The 19,463-nt window shown below is 29.1% G+C and overlaps 1 protein-coding gene across 1 annotated transcript in view; it reads left to right on the forward strand.

Moving 5' to 3' along the window:
* Window positions 1–19,463, forward strand: part of LOC111634293 (rho-associated protein kinase 2-like) — a 123,127-nt gene that overhangs the window by 31,782 nt on the left and 71,882 nt on the right. The window contains exons 8-10 of the mRNA XM_023379030.1: window positions 8,855–9,030; window positions 11,383–11,467; window positions 14,967–15,111. Coding sequence (XP_023234798.1) covers window positions 8,855–9,030; window positions 11,383–11,467; window positions 14,967–15,111 — 406 coding nt within the window. The remainder of the gene's footprint in view (window positions 1–8,854; window positions 9,031–11,382; window positions 11,468–14,966; window positions 15,112–19,463) is intronic.

The raw sequence follows: 19,463 nt of genomic DNA on the forward strand, positions 1-19,463 counted from the left end.
CATGTCGGAAAACCTTCTGATTTATTCATGTACGCACCAGACAGAAAAACAAAAAATATTGTGTATCCACAAGCACTCCAATAAATAAATAGAATTGAAACGACACTTTGAAATGTTTTCCCGATGAAAATGAATAATAATAATAATAATAACATAATAATAATAAGTTTCAATAAAAATGATAAATTGTAAATTGAATTTTATTATAACGAGTTTGCTTGAATTTCATTTCTTCTGAAATCGCAGCAGTGCGCGATGGGTAATCTTAATTAACTATAAATAGTTTAAAAATCGAATAAAGAATAATTATTGGCAAGACAAAATGAAAACACTGTTATTTAATGTAATGTGGTGCAAATTTTTAATCATATTTTTAATATATTTTATTTAAAATATATGTTCTCCACCTCAAATTAGTAGTGGCTTGCCTCTGTACATCATATTTTTTCCTTTAACAATACAGTCATGCCAGTCATCTTTCAGGGAAAAACTTTTGAATTGAAATAATGTGACTTCCTGTTTGCATTTGATGTTTGTATATAGTTGGGGCCTCTTGCCCCTAAGGTTTCCATATCTTGTCTTGTATTTCATCTATCTAACTCCATTCTTGAGATTAAGGAAAGACAGATGGACAGATGCATGAACAGACAGATAGATGATAGTGGGAATTTATAGGTCTACAATTGTTTCAAATTGCAGCCCATTTAGATGTTATACTTTTTAACCTCTTTCTATCCTATGAACACTAAGAGGGCTTTATGCTTTATATATATATCAAGCCCACTGTGGACCTTTCCAACCCCAGTCTTTCATTTTCTAGCTGTTCAGTTAGTGAGAAATGGGTCTTGACATATCCACAATAGATCACCTTCAAAAAATTTCTGAGATTTTTTGACCTATCTATGATTTGTTTCCAGATCCCCAAAGCAATAAATTGACACCTTAATTACATGGCCATGTGATTGTGAAATGTAGTACTTAAATATATATTCAATATCCCTCTTTGAATTTGAATGTACTATTTTATTTTTCTGTAAGAAGTTACCTAGCCTAACCTAACTGGAAGGTTAATCCTTGTAACAGCTGTTCGGGAAGAAAGATTGGCCGAATGTCATCTACTGATATTCAAATATTTTATATCAATAAGTGAGCCAATGTAGCATCATTATATTAGATAAATACTGAAAACAATGATACTTAACTGAAAGAATCTGTGACAACTAAATGTCTTACAGCAGATGTTTATAGGTTTAACTCTGATTCTGTCGTAGATAGAAGTATTACATTTCTGTCTACAATAGAATTAAACTAATTATATAAATTGAAACTAAAATTTAAAAAATGATTAATATAATCTGCTGTATTCTCAGCTTGGATTTTTTTTCTTTTTACATTGTACTGAGTACCTGGACCTGGTAGTTTTTTAGAACTCAGTACAGTAGAGTGTCATTTATCCAAATCAATTGGGGACTGAGGTTGTTCGGATAACTGATTATGTACGAAAAAATATATTAACCTATCCCGTGTTGAAATTTTTCTTCGTTGCATGTCGCTTCATGTCGCTTCATGTTGAATTTTTGTCGATGTTAAGCCTAATGTAAACTTTTTAAAATAATAATCGTGGCTATTGTATCGTTAAAAATTATTTCTTTATTTTTGCAAACAAAATAAATATATTGAAAAATATAAAAACAAAAAAAATTATACTTTAGAAGTTAATCTAGTATCAAAAACGTTCAATTCAGCACGACACACAGTCCTCAAAAAAACACTGCATAAAAGTGCCAGTGCTGCCAACTAAAACACACACACCAACAAAAAAAATATTGGAATAGCCTAAGATATAGCCAAAGATTGCAGCACCACAGCACTAGCGAAAATTTAAATTTGCCGACTGGAATGCTTTCAGTTAACTGACGTTTCGGATAACCGGCTTTTGTATAAGCGACTCTCTACTGTACTAATAAACAGTGGTGGTCCTAGCCAGGTTTTTAGATGGTGCGAGATCTCATTGTAGCGCCCCCCTGTAGAGACTAAACTGATAACGTACATTTTTCACATTATTAATAACTCTGAAAGATTAGTATAGTAATATTATGGATGAGAAACAATAACGATGGTAAATGGAGAGTTAACTTGACCCTTGTTAATTCAGACGTATCGAAAGTTGTTGACATTTTCCCCCCTTCATCAATGGAATCTTTTAATTTTAGATTATGGAGATATAGATATAGCACACATTTCAGGATCATGTTTTATATTCTCACAACCCAGCTCACTCTTGTGTAAAATCAATAGCATAGTACTAGTATGGATGAGGAACAATAACAGTGAAAAAAAAAAACAAATATTTCTTTCACAAGGCAATATTCATAACAATATTTACTTAATTAATTAAGCTGCTATGGCACAGATAATGCTCACATCACGCAAAAGACATTAAATTTACATTGTAAATTAATTTAAAATTGAAACAAATTAAGACATAAAATAAAATAAAAAGCCTACATTGCCACCTTCCTTGCTTTTGCACTTGCAAATGTTGTTATTAATTCAGAATAATTTAATTCTTGGGCAATACTATTTTCGATAGATAAAATTGCTAGATCTGACAGTCTATCCTGACACATAGTTGAATGTAAATAAGTTTTAATGTACTGAAACTTTGTTCTCTTTTAGCGACAGTTACAGGTATGGTCAGCACAATTCGAAGTGCTGTTCACACATTCGGGAATATATCCTGCCAATCATTTTGTTTAATAAGTTGAAAAACTTTTATTGGTTTTGATGATTCAAGCTCTTTCAACAATGGATTCGTGTGTAAAAGTTCCTCAACCAATTCACAACCAGGTGTGTTACATTTTTTTTCATTTGTTAAACTTATTTCTAAATTTGCACAGGCTTTTTCCAATTTTGACTTTTCATGAATTGTTTTGATGTTGTATAAAAAGGACCATGTATCATTAAATTTGGATAGTTGTGTAAATCGAGTGACCAACGCATTCTCAATTGTATCGATCATAGGGTAAAAGATGTTTATTTTAAACAATTCTTCATGATCTATTGGTGTCTCATCTACAGTCTCGTATTTAAATAATCTCTTCTTTCTTCGGGATTGGACTGACTTAAAAATAAGATCTATCCCAGCCTGAAAAGCAATTTCCCTAGCTGTTATTACAGCAGACTAATAACGCCGGTACTCTTTTACAAATTCGTAGCAGTTCTTTAGCAATTGTGTAGTGTTTGGTAAATCCATAGTTTCGGACTGCATATCCTTGCTTACAATGTTTACTTGAAACAATATATCATACCAAGCCACTATTGTTACTATAAACTCAAATTGCTTCGTGATCTGAATTAGGGACAAGGCCTCTGATGCTGCAGCTGGGCCATTCGTTTCTTCCTGAAGATCCAGAATAGTATCACAAACTGAAGAGTGGTAATAACGAACTGCAGCGAGGCTAGAAAATCTACTTTCCCAATGAGTTTCACAAACTTTTTTTCAGCGATAGTCCTTTTATGTGCTTGGATATCACTTTTTCGGACATTTAATATACAGTACAATAATTTTGCGACAATAGTATGTGTACAAAAACTTAGAACTAATTCTTACTCACTAACTTATAACCAAAGAGGGTAGAAGATTATATGAGAAAGTAGATAGAAAAAGGGAAAGATAAAAATACCCGGGATTCTCTTTATTTCGTGAACACTGGATGGGCACCACCTCGGATTCTTCATACACCAGACGTAATTTTTCTTCCCTTTCTTTATAATCGGGACTTCCGTCCAACGTTGACTCTGGAGTTTTCTATTTTTCTAACATAACCAAAATGTCTTTCTTTCGGAATTATTCAGTCTCAGGTAGCCCCTAGTCATCTACTCGTAATCTGGAGTGCTCTTCTCTTCACTTCTTACTCCCATGTAGGTAGGGTTGCCACCTGTCCGGGTTTGACCCGGAGACTCCGGGATTGAGTGAGTTATCTCCGGGCTCCGGGGTTAATTAATATTTCTCCGGGTTGTGCAAGGTGAAATGAATATGTACAAAATTATATGCAAACCATCGCATATATTTCTTCCCCTGTGTACCGAATTACTAGTGTGGTAGTCGTTGGCTTAAAGACATAACGTCTATAACTGGCATAGGCGCAGTACTGCTGCATGTACTCTTTCTTGTGACTGTTTTGTCAAGAGATTTCTATTGAGAGTGAAATGATATAGCCTACATAGCTGATAGTTTGATAATCAGTGTTCATGTTGGCTGATGATTAATGATAAGTTATAGTATATAGTTAGAGTTAGACTTGAGCAGGTTAAATAGCATTACATAACAAACTGTCTGTTGGACCCTCAACAAAATATATATATTTGGATGTTTTTTTAATTCAAAAATTTTTACTCGCGCGAAAAAATTTTATCACGATTTTAATCAACCTTTAATGACGCACAATTAACACTTAATTGTTTTTTATGGGATTTATATAAATAAAAAAACTGTATATGTATGCATATGGGTTTTTTTTGTTTCTTAAATCATCGTCTCCGGGTGAGACTAAGTTCTGAGGTGGCAACCCTACATGTAGGTCCAGTCAAGACTAACCTGATCTTTTTGTCTTATCGAGCCTTAACTCTCCCATTGTCTTATGTTCTTGGAACTGGTGGTTCATTGTCTTCAGTTCTTGGGATTGGTGGTCCCACCCAAAGGGAAGAAAGGAAATGAAAAGAAAGTTCTAGAAAGACAGAGAACAAAAGGGAATAAGGAAATAAATATATAAATATTGGTTTCTTTAATTTTGGTATGTATTTTGGTGGGTAGGATTAAGTAGTAATAAGGTGATTGGGTTTTATTTTTTTTGCAGACAATCTATCGTTACATTTTTGGCGCCTCCACTATGACGGCGCCCGTTGTGGTCGCACCGTTTGCACCGCCCTAGGGCCGCCCCTGCTAATAAATAACATAAAAATGAAACATATTAACAAAACCATAGAAACATATTCATATTTCATATATTTCATATACATAGATTTCATGTATATGAAATTTTTTATTCTTGAGACTAACTAATGTTACACTTTTGAAAATTACTTTTGAATTTTAATTCCATTTACAAAATTAAACTTGTATGCATTAGTATTTTGAACTTCATATCTTAACAATAAAACTTTCATGATTGTATACAGAAAACACTTTTAAAATATTTTTTTTTTTTTTTTTTGACAACNAAATTTTTTTTTTTTTTTTTATCATTATCATTTTTATTTCACAGCATAGAATTTATATTATACAATATGATTTACATCAAATAGTTTAATACAGTGTTAGTTAATGTTAACAATAGAGAACAATTTCTCTGTTGAGGGGGAATTTTACAAATAATTTGAGAAAAATACATCTAGGAATAGTAAATTTAAAATTTAAAAATATTAAATTACAAATCAATTCTCATTTAGTTTAGACATCAATTATATTTACAAACATGCTAAATCAAATGCTTTTCCAAAACAGCAGATGATTGTACAAACATTAATTTTGGTTTGACAAATAGTATTGTTCTGAAACTTTCACAAAGTAATTGTAAATTTTATAAAGATCCGTTTTATTAAGATCTCTTAAACTTGATTTAAACTCCAGTTCTGAATTAGTCTGACATATTTGGGGTATTTTATAGTAATTACGTAGTTTTAAAAGTTCTTTACAGCTTTGAATTAAGTGGAGTAGTGAAAATTCTTCAGAGTTTTTACGAAGTCTAGTAGCTTGTTCCCCAAATTATTAACCTGTTTATCTTTTGATGTTTGACTATTATTAATTAAATGATTTGGTCCCTTATATTTGGAATCCATTTTCTCACCAATTCTAGAGTTGAAGTTGCCCAATATAATAATATATGGAGTTATATAGTACCATGATTCTATAACTTTAAAGATTTCATTTAGAGTATTTAAATCACCAGGAGGAACATAGGTTAATAATATCATCATTATTTGGTTATTCTTATTTAATTCTTTATTTCCAATTATTGTGATGAGAAGTAAGATATAGTTCCTTGATTTTTTTAACTTGAATTATTTTACAGTATTCCCTTACCATCAATAAACATAAACCACCACTTGGTCTTCCGGGACCTACTGGTTTACTTGCCATTGAAGATTCAATTATAAATTTATTCGAGAAATTTGTAGAATAAAATTTTTCTGTTGTTATCAAAGTTTCCGTTATGCCAATAATAGCCGGATTATATCTAGTGTGCAGAGAATTGATAACTGAAGTTTTATTTTTTAGACCTTGACAATTCCAATTTAGTATATCAAAAGAATGGTTATTATCAAGTTTGTTCGAACTTTGAATTTGCCTTTGATTTGTGTTATATCAACTTCCCCAATCTATCAATTTACGGTAAGGTAAAAAAGTATCAACATATACCAAATTTTTCAAATTAGTATTGTAAGTAATTTTTTCAGATCCTGATATTAAGATGTCATTATGTAGTTTGGCCTGTGCATTTTGTTTCCGTATTTCATGTAACACTGGAAGTAGATTTTTTCGTCTTATTCTTGTATTTTTATTAAGGTCTGGAGATATTTGAGAATCTCTCCAATCTTCTATCTGATTATGCATTTTTTTCCGAATAAAAGCAGAAAAAATTCGATTTCGGAGTTGAATTTTGTTAAAAATTATTTTGATGGTGATTTTTGGTGGTTTTGTTAACTGAATCACATCTAAAATGTCGTCTTGATTTATATTACAAATTTCCAATAAGGAAGTAATAAAATTATGAATTTCTTCTTTAGAAACAGATCTTGAGTTAGGATAGTTATATATTATAATATTATTACGATTATAATCATTTACTAAAGAATCCATTCTAAATTGTGTGAGGTTCTTCTCATTTTGCATAGTGTTAATTTGTTGTCGTAAATTCATAATCTGTTCTTCCATTTCTGCCTGTTTTTCCCTGTTTTCATTTAAATTTACATGAATTAAGTTTAGTTCCTCCTTAAAATCATTTATTTGCTTAAATAGTTTGTCATTAGATGTTTTTATTAAGTTAGATATCTTATTCCATAGAATGGCAGATGAAGTGTCTAGTAACTCATCCGGGTTATATAGTAAGGAATCAAGTACATTTGGCTCACCTGAATATTCTTGAGTATTATGTTGGTCTGATATTTCATTAATTTTCCTGGCCTCCATATAAGTGTCTTGTAGATTTTTATCCGGTTGTAGATTGTAGTCAGTGATTAAACGGGAACTCGTTGCAATATCGTCATTACGTTTACTTACTGATTTGGTTCTGGTGAGCGGTGGTCTTCCACGTTTGACTGGAGATCGTTGCATAGCCATTAATGCCAAACTATTGTTAAATATATAGTTCTATAAATTATTAGGTTTCTTTTTAAAAGTCAAAAAATGATTAAATCAATTATTTGATTTAAGATATTATCACAAATGAAGTGAGCAGGAAATTTCACCAACAGCGCCAAGAGTCAGATACGCCCCCCTTTTAAAATATTTTTAGAATTAGATGATAAAAAGTCACTTAAAAAAATGTATTTCTTTATATTGTTTTAGCATAGGCAATCTTTTATTTCAAAATTTAATCTGTCATTATAACATTTTAATTATAGGCAAATTATTTAATATTTTGGATAAGCTAAAATTATTTGCTTAAAAAATAAAAATATGATAATTTAACAATCTTTTATTGATTTTTTAAAAAATGTATATTTTTATTATTATGTTTATTTATTAAATGGAGAATTTTAAAATGTTTAAATATAAAATATATAGATGAATATACAGTAAGACCCTGCTTAACGCTGCGTTGCTTAATGCTGATTCGATATAACGCGGTCTGCTCGAAGCCTAAAAAAAACTCAAAATTTACACCAATTTAAATTATCATGGCATTTCATTGATTTGTATATAATACGATTATTTGTGAACACAAACCAATCAGCAAAAGGTGACAAAAAGGTGTACTTTCTTTAAATCTATGTTTGTTTGGTGCAATTTTGGAAAAAATATAACATTACGGATGCCATGGGAAATATTAACTTTGCTTGGCAAGAATTAACTGATAAATTCACGAATGAATTCTGGAAGAAGTTATGGTTGAAGGTATCCAAGAATTCTCAACGAGAAGAGCCTATCGCAGTATCGTTAGGTTGACGAAATTGTCAACCTAATTGATACAGTAGGACTAGGAGATGTAGACGAGTGGGATATTGAGGAGTTACAGCAGGTTTCTGGTGAGAGCCTTACCAACGACGACCTTCAAGAACTGGCAGAACATGAAATTCATGTGGAACTGGAAAATAGAGATTCTGAAAACAAAGAACCCAAAACATTTCTGTACAGATTTCCTTAGACAAAAGTTTGATAAGATAACCAAAATCGTTGATCAAATTGTAGTGAATGATCCAGATTTTGAAAGGAGTGCAAAAGCAAAACAAGGCATTTTAGATGCAATCTTCTGCTACCAACATTTGCTTAAGGAAAGAAAAAAGTGGCAATTGAAACTTTACGACTTTATTGCAAAAGAACAAGAATTTTAGAAAAGTCAAGATCGTCGTCACAAAAAATTAACTTTACATTTCTGTGTGCATATGTTTATATGATATTTAACATATATTATTATACAAATTAATATAAAAATAACTTAAAATTAAAGTTTATTTTTGGTTGCGTTCCCCTATCCCTATTTACTCTGTTAAAATGACCTTGTTTAACGCTGTTTTGCTTAGCGCTTTTTTGTCTAGGAACGCATTCCCGTTAAGTGGGGTCTTACTGTATTTTAAAATGATTACTATTTATAAAATCTTAATAAATTTATTTTCATAAAATATTTTATAGCTTCATTTTGCATTCCAAGATTTCAAATATTTGTATATGGTTATGGATTATATGCCAGGTGGAGATCTTGTAAATTTGATGAGCAATTATGATGTTCCTGAGAAATGGGCAAAATTTTATTGTGCAGAAGTAGTATTAGCTGTTGATGCAATTCATTCAATGGGTTTTGTTCATAGGTAACTATAACTATATTTTCTGAAATGAATAATTTAATATACTAAGTTTTAAAGCAATACTAATAATTATATGATTTTTAATTAATTACTTATTTAATTAGTATTTTACTATAAAATAAATTGGTAGATTTCTTCCAAAAAAACAATAAAATGTTGCAAAGTTGAAAATTAGATGACACTGAACAAAATTTCACAAAGTATACTTTTTTATAACAAATAACTCAAGAACTCAAGTCATAAAATATCAATAATTTATATAGGAATTTTTTAATTGTGTTTTTTATTGTATTACATGAATTTTAACAATTGTTTTTCAATCTTGCAACTATTATGATTTGATTTCTTTTTTGCATAAATTCATTTATTTAATAGAAATGATTACTTTTCTGTAAAATGAAATAAATTATTTTATTATTTTATTTCATTTTATACTTTATTTCATTTTATACTTTATTTCATAAATAAACAGATTTTAAATTGTTTTCTTTTTATGGAAAACATTTTAATTTAAAAAAATGAAGAAGAAATATTAACAATTTGAAGTATTTTGAACTCATTAGTTAATATATTTATTTAATCAATAAAACATGTTATGTTAAACTAGTTAAATCATTTTAAGTTACATGTTTTTTAGAGATTGCTAAAAATATTTTCAAGGTATTTTATAAAGATTAAAAATATAATAATTTTAGAAATTATAAGAATTAAATGTTATATATGTTTATATTTTTGTTTTAACATTTCACAATATTATTGTGAAATGTTAAAACAAACTTTAGGTTAATAATTGTTTGCTAATTTCCAATTAATGCAAAACTTTTTCTCTGTACATGTTCATATATATGTTCAATATGTTCATTAAAATTTTAAAATATAATTATAAATCTGTAGATACATCCTGCATCAAAAAAATTTAATGTATATCTTGCCAAATATTTTTTTCCATCTAAGTAAATGCTTAGATTTATAGATGAAAAAATTGTATTTGAAATGTTTGAGTTAAAAAGAAATTTAGAAAAAAAATTTAAGGCTTGACATGTACAGTATATGAACTATGTTGTTTTTGTGTCTATGGAGATTGTGATCAGGACTATTAGAAGTAAAAAAGATCAAAGATCAGCCAAATCCACTTTAACCCATTTCCCATAAGGTTTATACAGGGTCTCTTAACATCATTTTGCACTAGTCAAATTGCTTTCTGTTATCTTCCTGCATATTGGGCCAATTGTAGATAGCAGTTGAATGAATGTATGTAATTGTGATGTAAAATTTGATGTATTTGTGACTGCTGCAGTTCATTGCCTTGCTGCTTTACGTATGCTTGGAAGCACAGTGATGTAATGAAGACAAAGGTAACCTGGATTTTTATTCCTGACTGTGCTACAGGTTTGAATCAAGCAGCATATTATATGCAAAATCATCATATGCATGATTCTTGATGCAGCTGGAGAGTTTGATGTTGCTGCTTGTGCATTTTATTTCATTTTTCTTATAAAGAACAACCATTTCATTGTAGTGTTCATGAATATAAGGTATTGTTGCAGTGCTCTACAAATTATCAAACTACATGATGTTTGCTCTTTAATTAATAAGAATGTCAGCATCATGTGTTACCATATGATTTGTCAATATCACATTTTTAATTTGTATCGTATTCTTCTTTAAAAACTTTAGGTATTTGAACTATTGTGTGATATATACATCTTTTTTAGATGAATTAGTTTACTTCACAGTAAATATTGTAATAGAAGTAATATACTTATGCAATATTGGGAAGATCTCTTTTTGCACCTGGTTTTTAAACATTTCATTGTTACAAGTTTACAAGTGTACAACAAACTTAATTTAAATATACTTTTTACAGGAAGAAATTATAAATTATTAATCATCATAGTAATTTTTATTAATTTTTCTTTGTAAACTACAGAAAAAATTTGTCAGTAAAAATTTAATTTTCATTATCAATAATCTATAATTTATCTCATTTTCATTGTTATCAAAAAATATCAAAAAATGAAATTTTTTCTTTTTTTAATATATTTTTCAAACATTTCATTAAAATTATTTTATATCATACTTGAGTCTTTAATAAGTTATGAATTAGCTACTGAATAATATAATATAAAATATGTATATATATTAAAAAATAAATATTCCATGAATAATTAAATATTAATATGAATATTTAAAGTTTCTTTTAAAAATTATTAAATTAGAGTATTAAATTTAAACCTGTTGTAAAATATTAAATTTTACAGGGATACGATATTAATTTTTCTGTTAAAAAACAAAAAACTTAATATCATGAAAGTTTTTAAAAACAATTAAATTTTAAAATATTTTAATTTTCAGAGATGTGAAACCAGATAATATGCTTTTAGATAAAATGGGTCATTTAAAATTGGCTGATTTTGGCACCTGCATGAGAATGGATTCAGTAAGTGTATATGAATTTTTAAAAAATAATTGAGAAGGAATAATAGTTTTTACAGATCAGAATTTTTATAGACAAATATTAATTTTATATGGTACATCAATATATATGTATCGTAGTATATTTGAACAGAAGTTTGTGCAATACTTTTGATAATTTAAAAGTACAGTAATTAATAAAACACTTGACCAGTTGTCAAATGTTTTTACTTTGAATGCATAAAAAAGAAACAAAAAAATTTATATTATTAGACATATAGAATCTAATTTAAGTAACAACATGTAATTATTGAAATCTTGTGTAAAGATTCATTATTAGGAAAATAATTACATATAAAGATTAGTGAATAAAAATAATTTGATAGTAGATGGAATAATTTAGGGATTGTTTGATATTTATTAATCAATGTTTATTGACTGTTGCAAAGATATTGCTAATTTCTAATTTAATATTTAATTTTAAAATATTTTATGCAAAATAATAAATGGTTAAATTATATTAAATAACATTCTAACTGCTTAAAAAAGAATGCTTAACATGTTCAGTGTTGAATATGCCTTGAAGCATTCTACACTACCTCACCCATATGCCAAAGATATTCATGTGCATCCTCAAAGTTCATTTATATTATTGCTTGGGGAAAATTTTTATTCTTTTTTTATAAGATATAAACTTTCTAGAGAAAATACCAGTAGTATCTTCCATAATATGTCAGTTAGATCCTGGAAAATAAAGTACACCAAATAGTACCAGGGATCTGAAAGATTATCCCTTGATGAGGGACTCTAAAGAGCTAATTGACACATTAGGGAGGACACAAATAACAGAGGATACCCACATTACAGTGCTTGATTTTGAGGCATTATATCCATCAATTAACCTGCAACCCTGATTTTGTGCCCTTAGAGACATCTTAATGAGCAAGTATAACTTATCGGCACAACGAAAACAAGTCCTTGAGCTTATGCACCTCGTGCTACAATTCGATATTTAGATTCGACAACACAGTGTACTTGCAAAAAAAAGAGGAGTACCCATGGGGAGCCCCCTTTCAGGTGATCTATGTGAATTAGTACTGTGCCAATTAGAGAGGGAGGTCGTCAACAAATTCACACGAGATTATTTTATACAGGAGATATATAGATGACGCGATAGTCTTTTGGAATAATGAGCCAGGGATTAACAATTTTCTAGACAGCATAAACAACAATCCATATGGACTCACCCTAAAAATGGATCAGATGTCAGCATCTAGCGTAAATTTTTTAGACATCACCATACAGTTCAATGGAGGCAATATAGAAACGGAAGTATACTACAGACCCAGCTTCCTTCCATTATACATACTGACAGATTCAGAGGACCCGTATCCCTATAAGGTTGCAGCATTCAAGGCATTAACAAAAAGAGCTTTCACACACAACTCTAAATGGGGGACACACTCAAAGAACTTAAACACCTAGAGGACATCATGGAAGGTTGTGGGTACAAAAGAAACCTAATTAGAAGTTTAGCTCAGAACGTCTATAAACTACAAAGTGGGCATCACACCTCCACAGACGGGGAGTCCAACGAGATCCCTAATTGGGATCCTAAGGCAAAACACGCAGTCATAGAATATAACAAGAACCTACATTCCCTATATAAGGAAATAGCACAAAAGAAGGGCATGAAGATAGCTTACACAAAGATACAAACAATTTACTCCCTGTTGAGGAATGCTAAAGACACACCTGATAGTTTGAGGGCACCAGAAGTGTATAGTGTCCCGATTAGGGACCATAGGTTCCAGAGAAATTTGGTGGTAAAAATGAAACTCCATCAGTAGGAATAATTGATAGCCAATCAGTCGAAACCTCTCAAAAAGGGGGTATACATTGGTTCGACCAAGCAGTCTCTCCAAAAAAGGATTAAGGAACATAAATACAACATTGCCCAAAAAAGATACACCACTGCCCTGGCAACATACGCCAATGTAATGGCAGACTTGGACAACACCAGCGTCATAAACAGATCCTTCCAGATAGACCACATCAGGGCCTTAGAAACACTAGAAATTTACAAGGCAAGCAATTCAGGGGGAATTGTATAAACTACAAGGAAAGTAATGCAATATTGTATACGTGGCGATACGCCTGTCAAGACCACATGCATCAATAATTATATTTTATTCCCTCATAGTTCTCTCACAGCATTAAAATACAGTCTTGAGGTACATTCATTCAAATCTTTATCATCAATTCATTACTGGTTAAAGCAATTTTTATTCAAAAACATTCGAAATTCTTGACATTTCACATTTGGAACGATAGTGAACCTGAAGCAGATTCTAGACAAAGAATCAAAAACATTCGATCATCTATTATACTCAAACTGTACCTGAAATCTAAAGGCTTAGAGGTGACACTTGTAAGGTATAAAGTTTTTTAGCATTTATTGTTCACTTTAAATAAAAATAAGTATGTTTAAGAAGTTCATCTTAGGTAAAAATATTCTTCAAAGCCAACTTATAGCATATGAATGGATTTAGCAAATCATGTATATATAATAGTATCAATATAAAATTTTAACTACTTTAATGTTAATTGTAAAAAAAAAACAAAACCAACATCTTAATTTACTTCTTATTATAGAAGAATTTTGTGTTTTATGAAGCAGATTATTTACTTCACTTTTATTATTTCATAAAAATTAAACTAAAATTATAATTTTTAAAATTAATTCAAATGAAAGCAGGATATTTGTCAAAATTTAATAATTATATTAAGAGGTTGCTACATTTATATAATAATAAATTATCAAAATTGATTATCAAATAAGCAATACTTAAATATAAGTTGAACACACATGCAGTTTATGGGCACAAAATGTTGGAAATTTTGTGTGTATGTGTATATGTATTTTTTTTTCTCTTATAACTAAATATAATTTTTACTTTCTGATATGCATTGTTGTTAACCAATAGGACCATCTTTGAATAAGAATATTGCAAATAATAATAGAACAATAAAATATATACAGATATTTTGTGAATCTTTTGTATTTTTACAATACTCCTATTAAAACAGCTACCTGTAGACATGAAGTATCTGATTATTTAAGTATTTGATATCTAAGACAACACTGATGATTAATGCTTATGTATACAAATGCATTAGTACAATATATCTTTTATAATAATCCCATAATGCTAAATTGTTGAAATTTATTTGCTCCAAATAGTATCTGCATGTAAAGTATGAATACATAATTATTGTGATCTGGTTTATGGCTGTTGTTTTTAAATCAAAACTATTTTAGTAAAAATTTTTCAATTTAATGAAAAAAATATCAAATATATCAATATGGGTTAACAAAACAGCAATTTATATTATTGGGGAGGATTATCTTTTATATTGTAATTTGATACTTCTCTAGAAGTTGAAATTCTTTCTTGATTCTATATGATTATTCTATAAAATAAAACTATATGCAAATGATTTATAATAGAATTTAATTACAGGATGGATTAGTCAGATCTGATACAGCTGTTGGTACACCTGATTACATATCTCCAGAAGTTTTAAAATCACAAGGAGGAGAGGGACTTTATGGTCGTGAATGTGATTGGTGGTCTGTTGGAGTTTTTCTTTATGAGATGTTAGTGGGTAAGTTCTTAAGAAAATAATATTTTTTGTTTTAGATTATTTAACCTTAAGAATTGTTTATTTAAACTTTTTTAGTCTTAAGAATTGATGAATCCTTAAGAATTACAATTGTTTCAAAATTACTTTTTTAATTTTTACTTGTTGATAATGGTCTAAATATTAGTTTAAAATTTTCTCTTTAAATATGTTTATTTTAAAAAACATACTTCTATAATAAATTACAAATACTGTTTTCAGAATTTTTAAAGTGTATTTGTCATATTATTCAATATTTGATTTACTTTGACATTTTGAATTTCTATTGTGTTAAAAATTTGAAATTTGCAAAACTACTGTAAAATATAATACAGTAGAGCCTCGATTATCCGACCCCCAATTAACCGACTGTCCTAGTCGGCAAATTTCAAATGTCCGCTAGTGATGTGGCGCTACAATATTTGCCTATGTCTTGGCTACTTTAATATTATTTTTGCGCGTTTTAGCTGGCAACACTCATTCGACCATGAAAGGGAGCCAGTATTTAAACGAGGCTTAATTTTCTAATTTTTAATGATACAATAGCGACAATTATTATTTAAAAAAAATTTGATAGGCTTAACATGGAGGAAAATTCAACGCGAAGTAGATTAATAGCAATATACTAATATACTAATTACATGGGATATAATAATATACTACACTAATAATGGATTTTTTCATACTTTTCGGTTATCCGACCAACCCCAGTTCCCAATTAAGTTGGATAATCGAGGCTCTACTGTAAATCCTCTAACAGTTGGAAATTTTTGTTTAAATGACAATCTTTATTTATACAGGTATCTCTTGTGTAACATGGTAACAAAAGTTAACAAAAGTATACTATTCTTTTTCATGTATATGTTTATTAAAGCAATTGATAATTTATGTCCAATTGATAATTAAATAACAATCACAATTAAAAGTACTGTATTATGTGTTAATACTCATACCTCGAAACAAAAAACCTTTAAAATGCAGCCTTTTTATTCACTTTTTCAAATGTTTTCAGTCATTTTGAATGGCTTTCCTTGGGAACAGAAAAATCTTATGCATTAGTGTTAATTTTAGTTAAATGAGGATGTTTTCTTTTCACAAAGTATCTCAATCAGAAATATCAGCAACATCTTCATTTTTTTATTTTTATCATAAAAGTTTTTTAAGTATGACAAAATAAAAATATATTATTAATAAAAAATTTGTTCTAGCAAGTTGTGTTTGTTCAGTCGAATACCGAGTGATTTTTTCCAGAATTTGTGTTCAAATACCAAATTGTGCAAATATCAAGATATCACTGTCTTTTTTTTTTTTACAAATGATTACTTATCTATAGCTAAAAAAAGTTTAACAATGCTTACCTAAAAATGTTTAAATAAACTTTACTAAATACAAAGAATGATCTATAAAAAGAAAATACAGTGACACTGGTGCACTCAAGATTTAATCTTGGGGAAGCGAAGTTGTTTTAATGCAAATTCAATAAACTTTTCCCTTATGTGACCACTAATTCATAAGTAATGTAGAAATAGAAGACCAGTGGTGTGCCGTCATTGGAAGCAGTGGAAGTGCTGCTTTCCTTGTATTTTCTAAAAATAAATACGTATTGTGCAATTATTTTCATATTTTAATGTATTTTGGATTAATTAAAATTAATATTTTATTATAACCATATTGTGTATCTTTACAAATTACAAATTTCTATACTACATGTGAGAAAAAACAATAAGATTGCTGTTGTATATTTGAATATAAATTCATATATGTATATTCCCAATGGAAGCTCTGTATTGTCGAATACAGGACAGCTTCCAGGGCAAAAATATTTGAACGGTGTAAAGCAGCCAGATTATAGGCATTTGCGCATGTGCTTTACAGAGCACCAACTTCAGGTGGTTTAGCTGGTGGAAGCTACATACCAAAATACTTCCAATGATTCTATCCAGGACCGGTTCTGGGCTGTTAGTCGCCTGCCTGCTAGATATTTGGCTGCCCTCGCCCCATTATGTGAATTGCGAGTAGATTTATAACTTAACCCAATCGATAGGAGTTTACTGGTATGTTTTTATGATAATTCTGTATAGTTGACAGGAGTTTTAAAAAATCCATTAAAATATTTCATATATTTATTATGTTCTCCCATCTTGTATTACTTACAGATTTCAATATTAAACTAGTGATATTACGATTTAGTATGTCCCATCCATAAGGGGATGCAGAAAAAACATGTACAATTCTTGTATAATGTTAAAAAAATTTACTGTTACTTTGGCAGCATCATTTACAACTAAATATAATGAATAAGATACACGGTACAGAAAAAGCTCTAGAATTTATATTCCTTAAATTTATGATTTATGTATCCATTGTCATAAAAATTTCTTTCTACTTCTTTCCCAAGACTATAAATATTCAAGTTCAACAAAGCAAGCAGTTTCAACTTATTTCTACTTAAGAAATAGTTAAATAATTAAGAGATTATGGAATTAGGGACATAAATAAAACCCTGCTAAAAGAGCCGGAATTTTACTTAAAAGTTTAACTAAACCACTCCGTAGCCAAGTACAGTGGAGACTGATTTCTTCTTAATATTAGATGTAATAAAGACAGAAATCTTTCCAGTTCAATGAGAGTGACTGAAAAGTTGTAAATTTTGGAAATTTTCGTGGACACTACCTGGTTGTAAAACGAATTAGTTAGAAAACAAATAACGGACAATCTATTAACATTAGTATTGAATAAATAATATAAAATAAATATTGAAAATTACAACAAGATAGTTACGACTAATAGATATATTATATCCAAATTAATAGATGCTATATGTTTTTTTATCAAAGCAAGAATTGGCATTTAGAGAGCATGGGGAATCTATTGAATCTAATAACAGAGGTAATTATATTGAACTTGTTTACTTATTAAGTACATCAGATAAACTATTAAAAATACATTTAGAGAAGTCTACGGTTTTTACTAGCTTATTGAACAAACAAATACAAATGGACTTCAGAGGGCCTAGACCATCACTGATGCGCAATTAACTGATTGCCCCCAGAAGTCGGCTTCTTACAGAAACACAGCTTCCCTATCATCAAATGTCACAGCACGTCACTGTAGAAGACCTCATACAATATAAATAAAAAAAATGAATTTTAATTAGGAAAAAATTTTAGAAAAATTTACTAGTGTTTTTTTCTTATTACTTTGGGGTGCTAGGGTTTCTTGGCCCTCTTCTGGATGTGCCACTGCAGTGAGTCTTAAAGACTAAAGTCTGAATGCAAGGACAAGGAAGAAAAATATTGCACTATTAATTTTTATTAAATTAAATCTGACAAAAGGCACAAAACAAATTGAAAATTTTAATATTCTAATATTAAAATTTTCAATTAAAATACATGGGCAAATTTGAGACGACACGCATGCTTAATTGAATTTAAAAAATATATAGAATAATGAAGTTTGTGCTTAAAAATTGTGAAATTTTGTACAGAGGATATCCCAAATTCTCAAACTGTGTTAGAGCAAAACTGTGTTGTACGAGGGATACCTGTATTTATAGTCTTTATATTTACAAATTAAATTAGTTAAACTAATAGTAAATTTGCAAATCAAAGTTTTAAAATTCTTGAAATATCTTACTGTTGATATTTCTATATTATTTACATAGTCAAAATAACTGTTTTTATATGAAAAGATAAATGTATAGTTTATCTACAAAATAAATTTAACTAGGTATTTTCTTACATAATTTCTGCAAAGTATTGCCTATCCATTTGAAAACTGTAGATTTAGAATATAATGATGATGATAAACTTAATTATTATAATGTTTTTGATTTTTAATTTTTAAATTTTTCTAATTTAGAAAGATATTTTATTATCTTCTGTTTAAAACTGAAATGAAGTATTGATATGGTATAGAAATACTGACAGAAAAATGTATGTATATGTTAAAACACAATATCTGTTTGGGTGATATGATACATTACAATCCTTAAATGCATGATAGTCTTTGAAATGAAAACAGAAACTTTGTGAGATGCACTTATAAAACATGAAGAATTTGAGTTATGATGAACACATCAGAACAGTGAGGGAGTTGGAAATTGTTCTGAAATGATTAAATGAAAGTTATGATTAGTATGAGTAGAAAAATTTTGAGTAGCTTGTAGAAATGATTATGCAAGAGAACTGATAGATCCTTTAGTGTTAAGCATAAATTTTGCTGAAGAGAACAAATCACACAAGGACCAGTAATTGACTATTCCAACTTTATTGTACCAGGAAATGCATTATGAACTTCGGTCCTCTATTACAGATCTTTGACTAATTCTTAAAATT

This window comes from Centruroides sculpturatus, unplaced genomic scaffold (genome assembly GCF_000671375.1).
Source record: "Centruroides sculpturatus isolate CEXI.00-Female unplaced genomic scaffold, Cexi_2.0 scaffold520, whole genome shotgun sequence".
Classification (NCBI taxonomy): Eukaryota; Metazoa; Arthropoda; class Arachnida; order Scorpiones; family Buthidae; genus Centruroides; species Centruroides sculpturatus.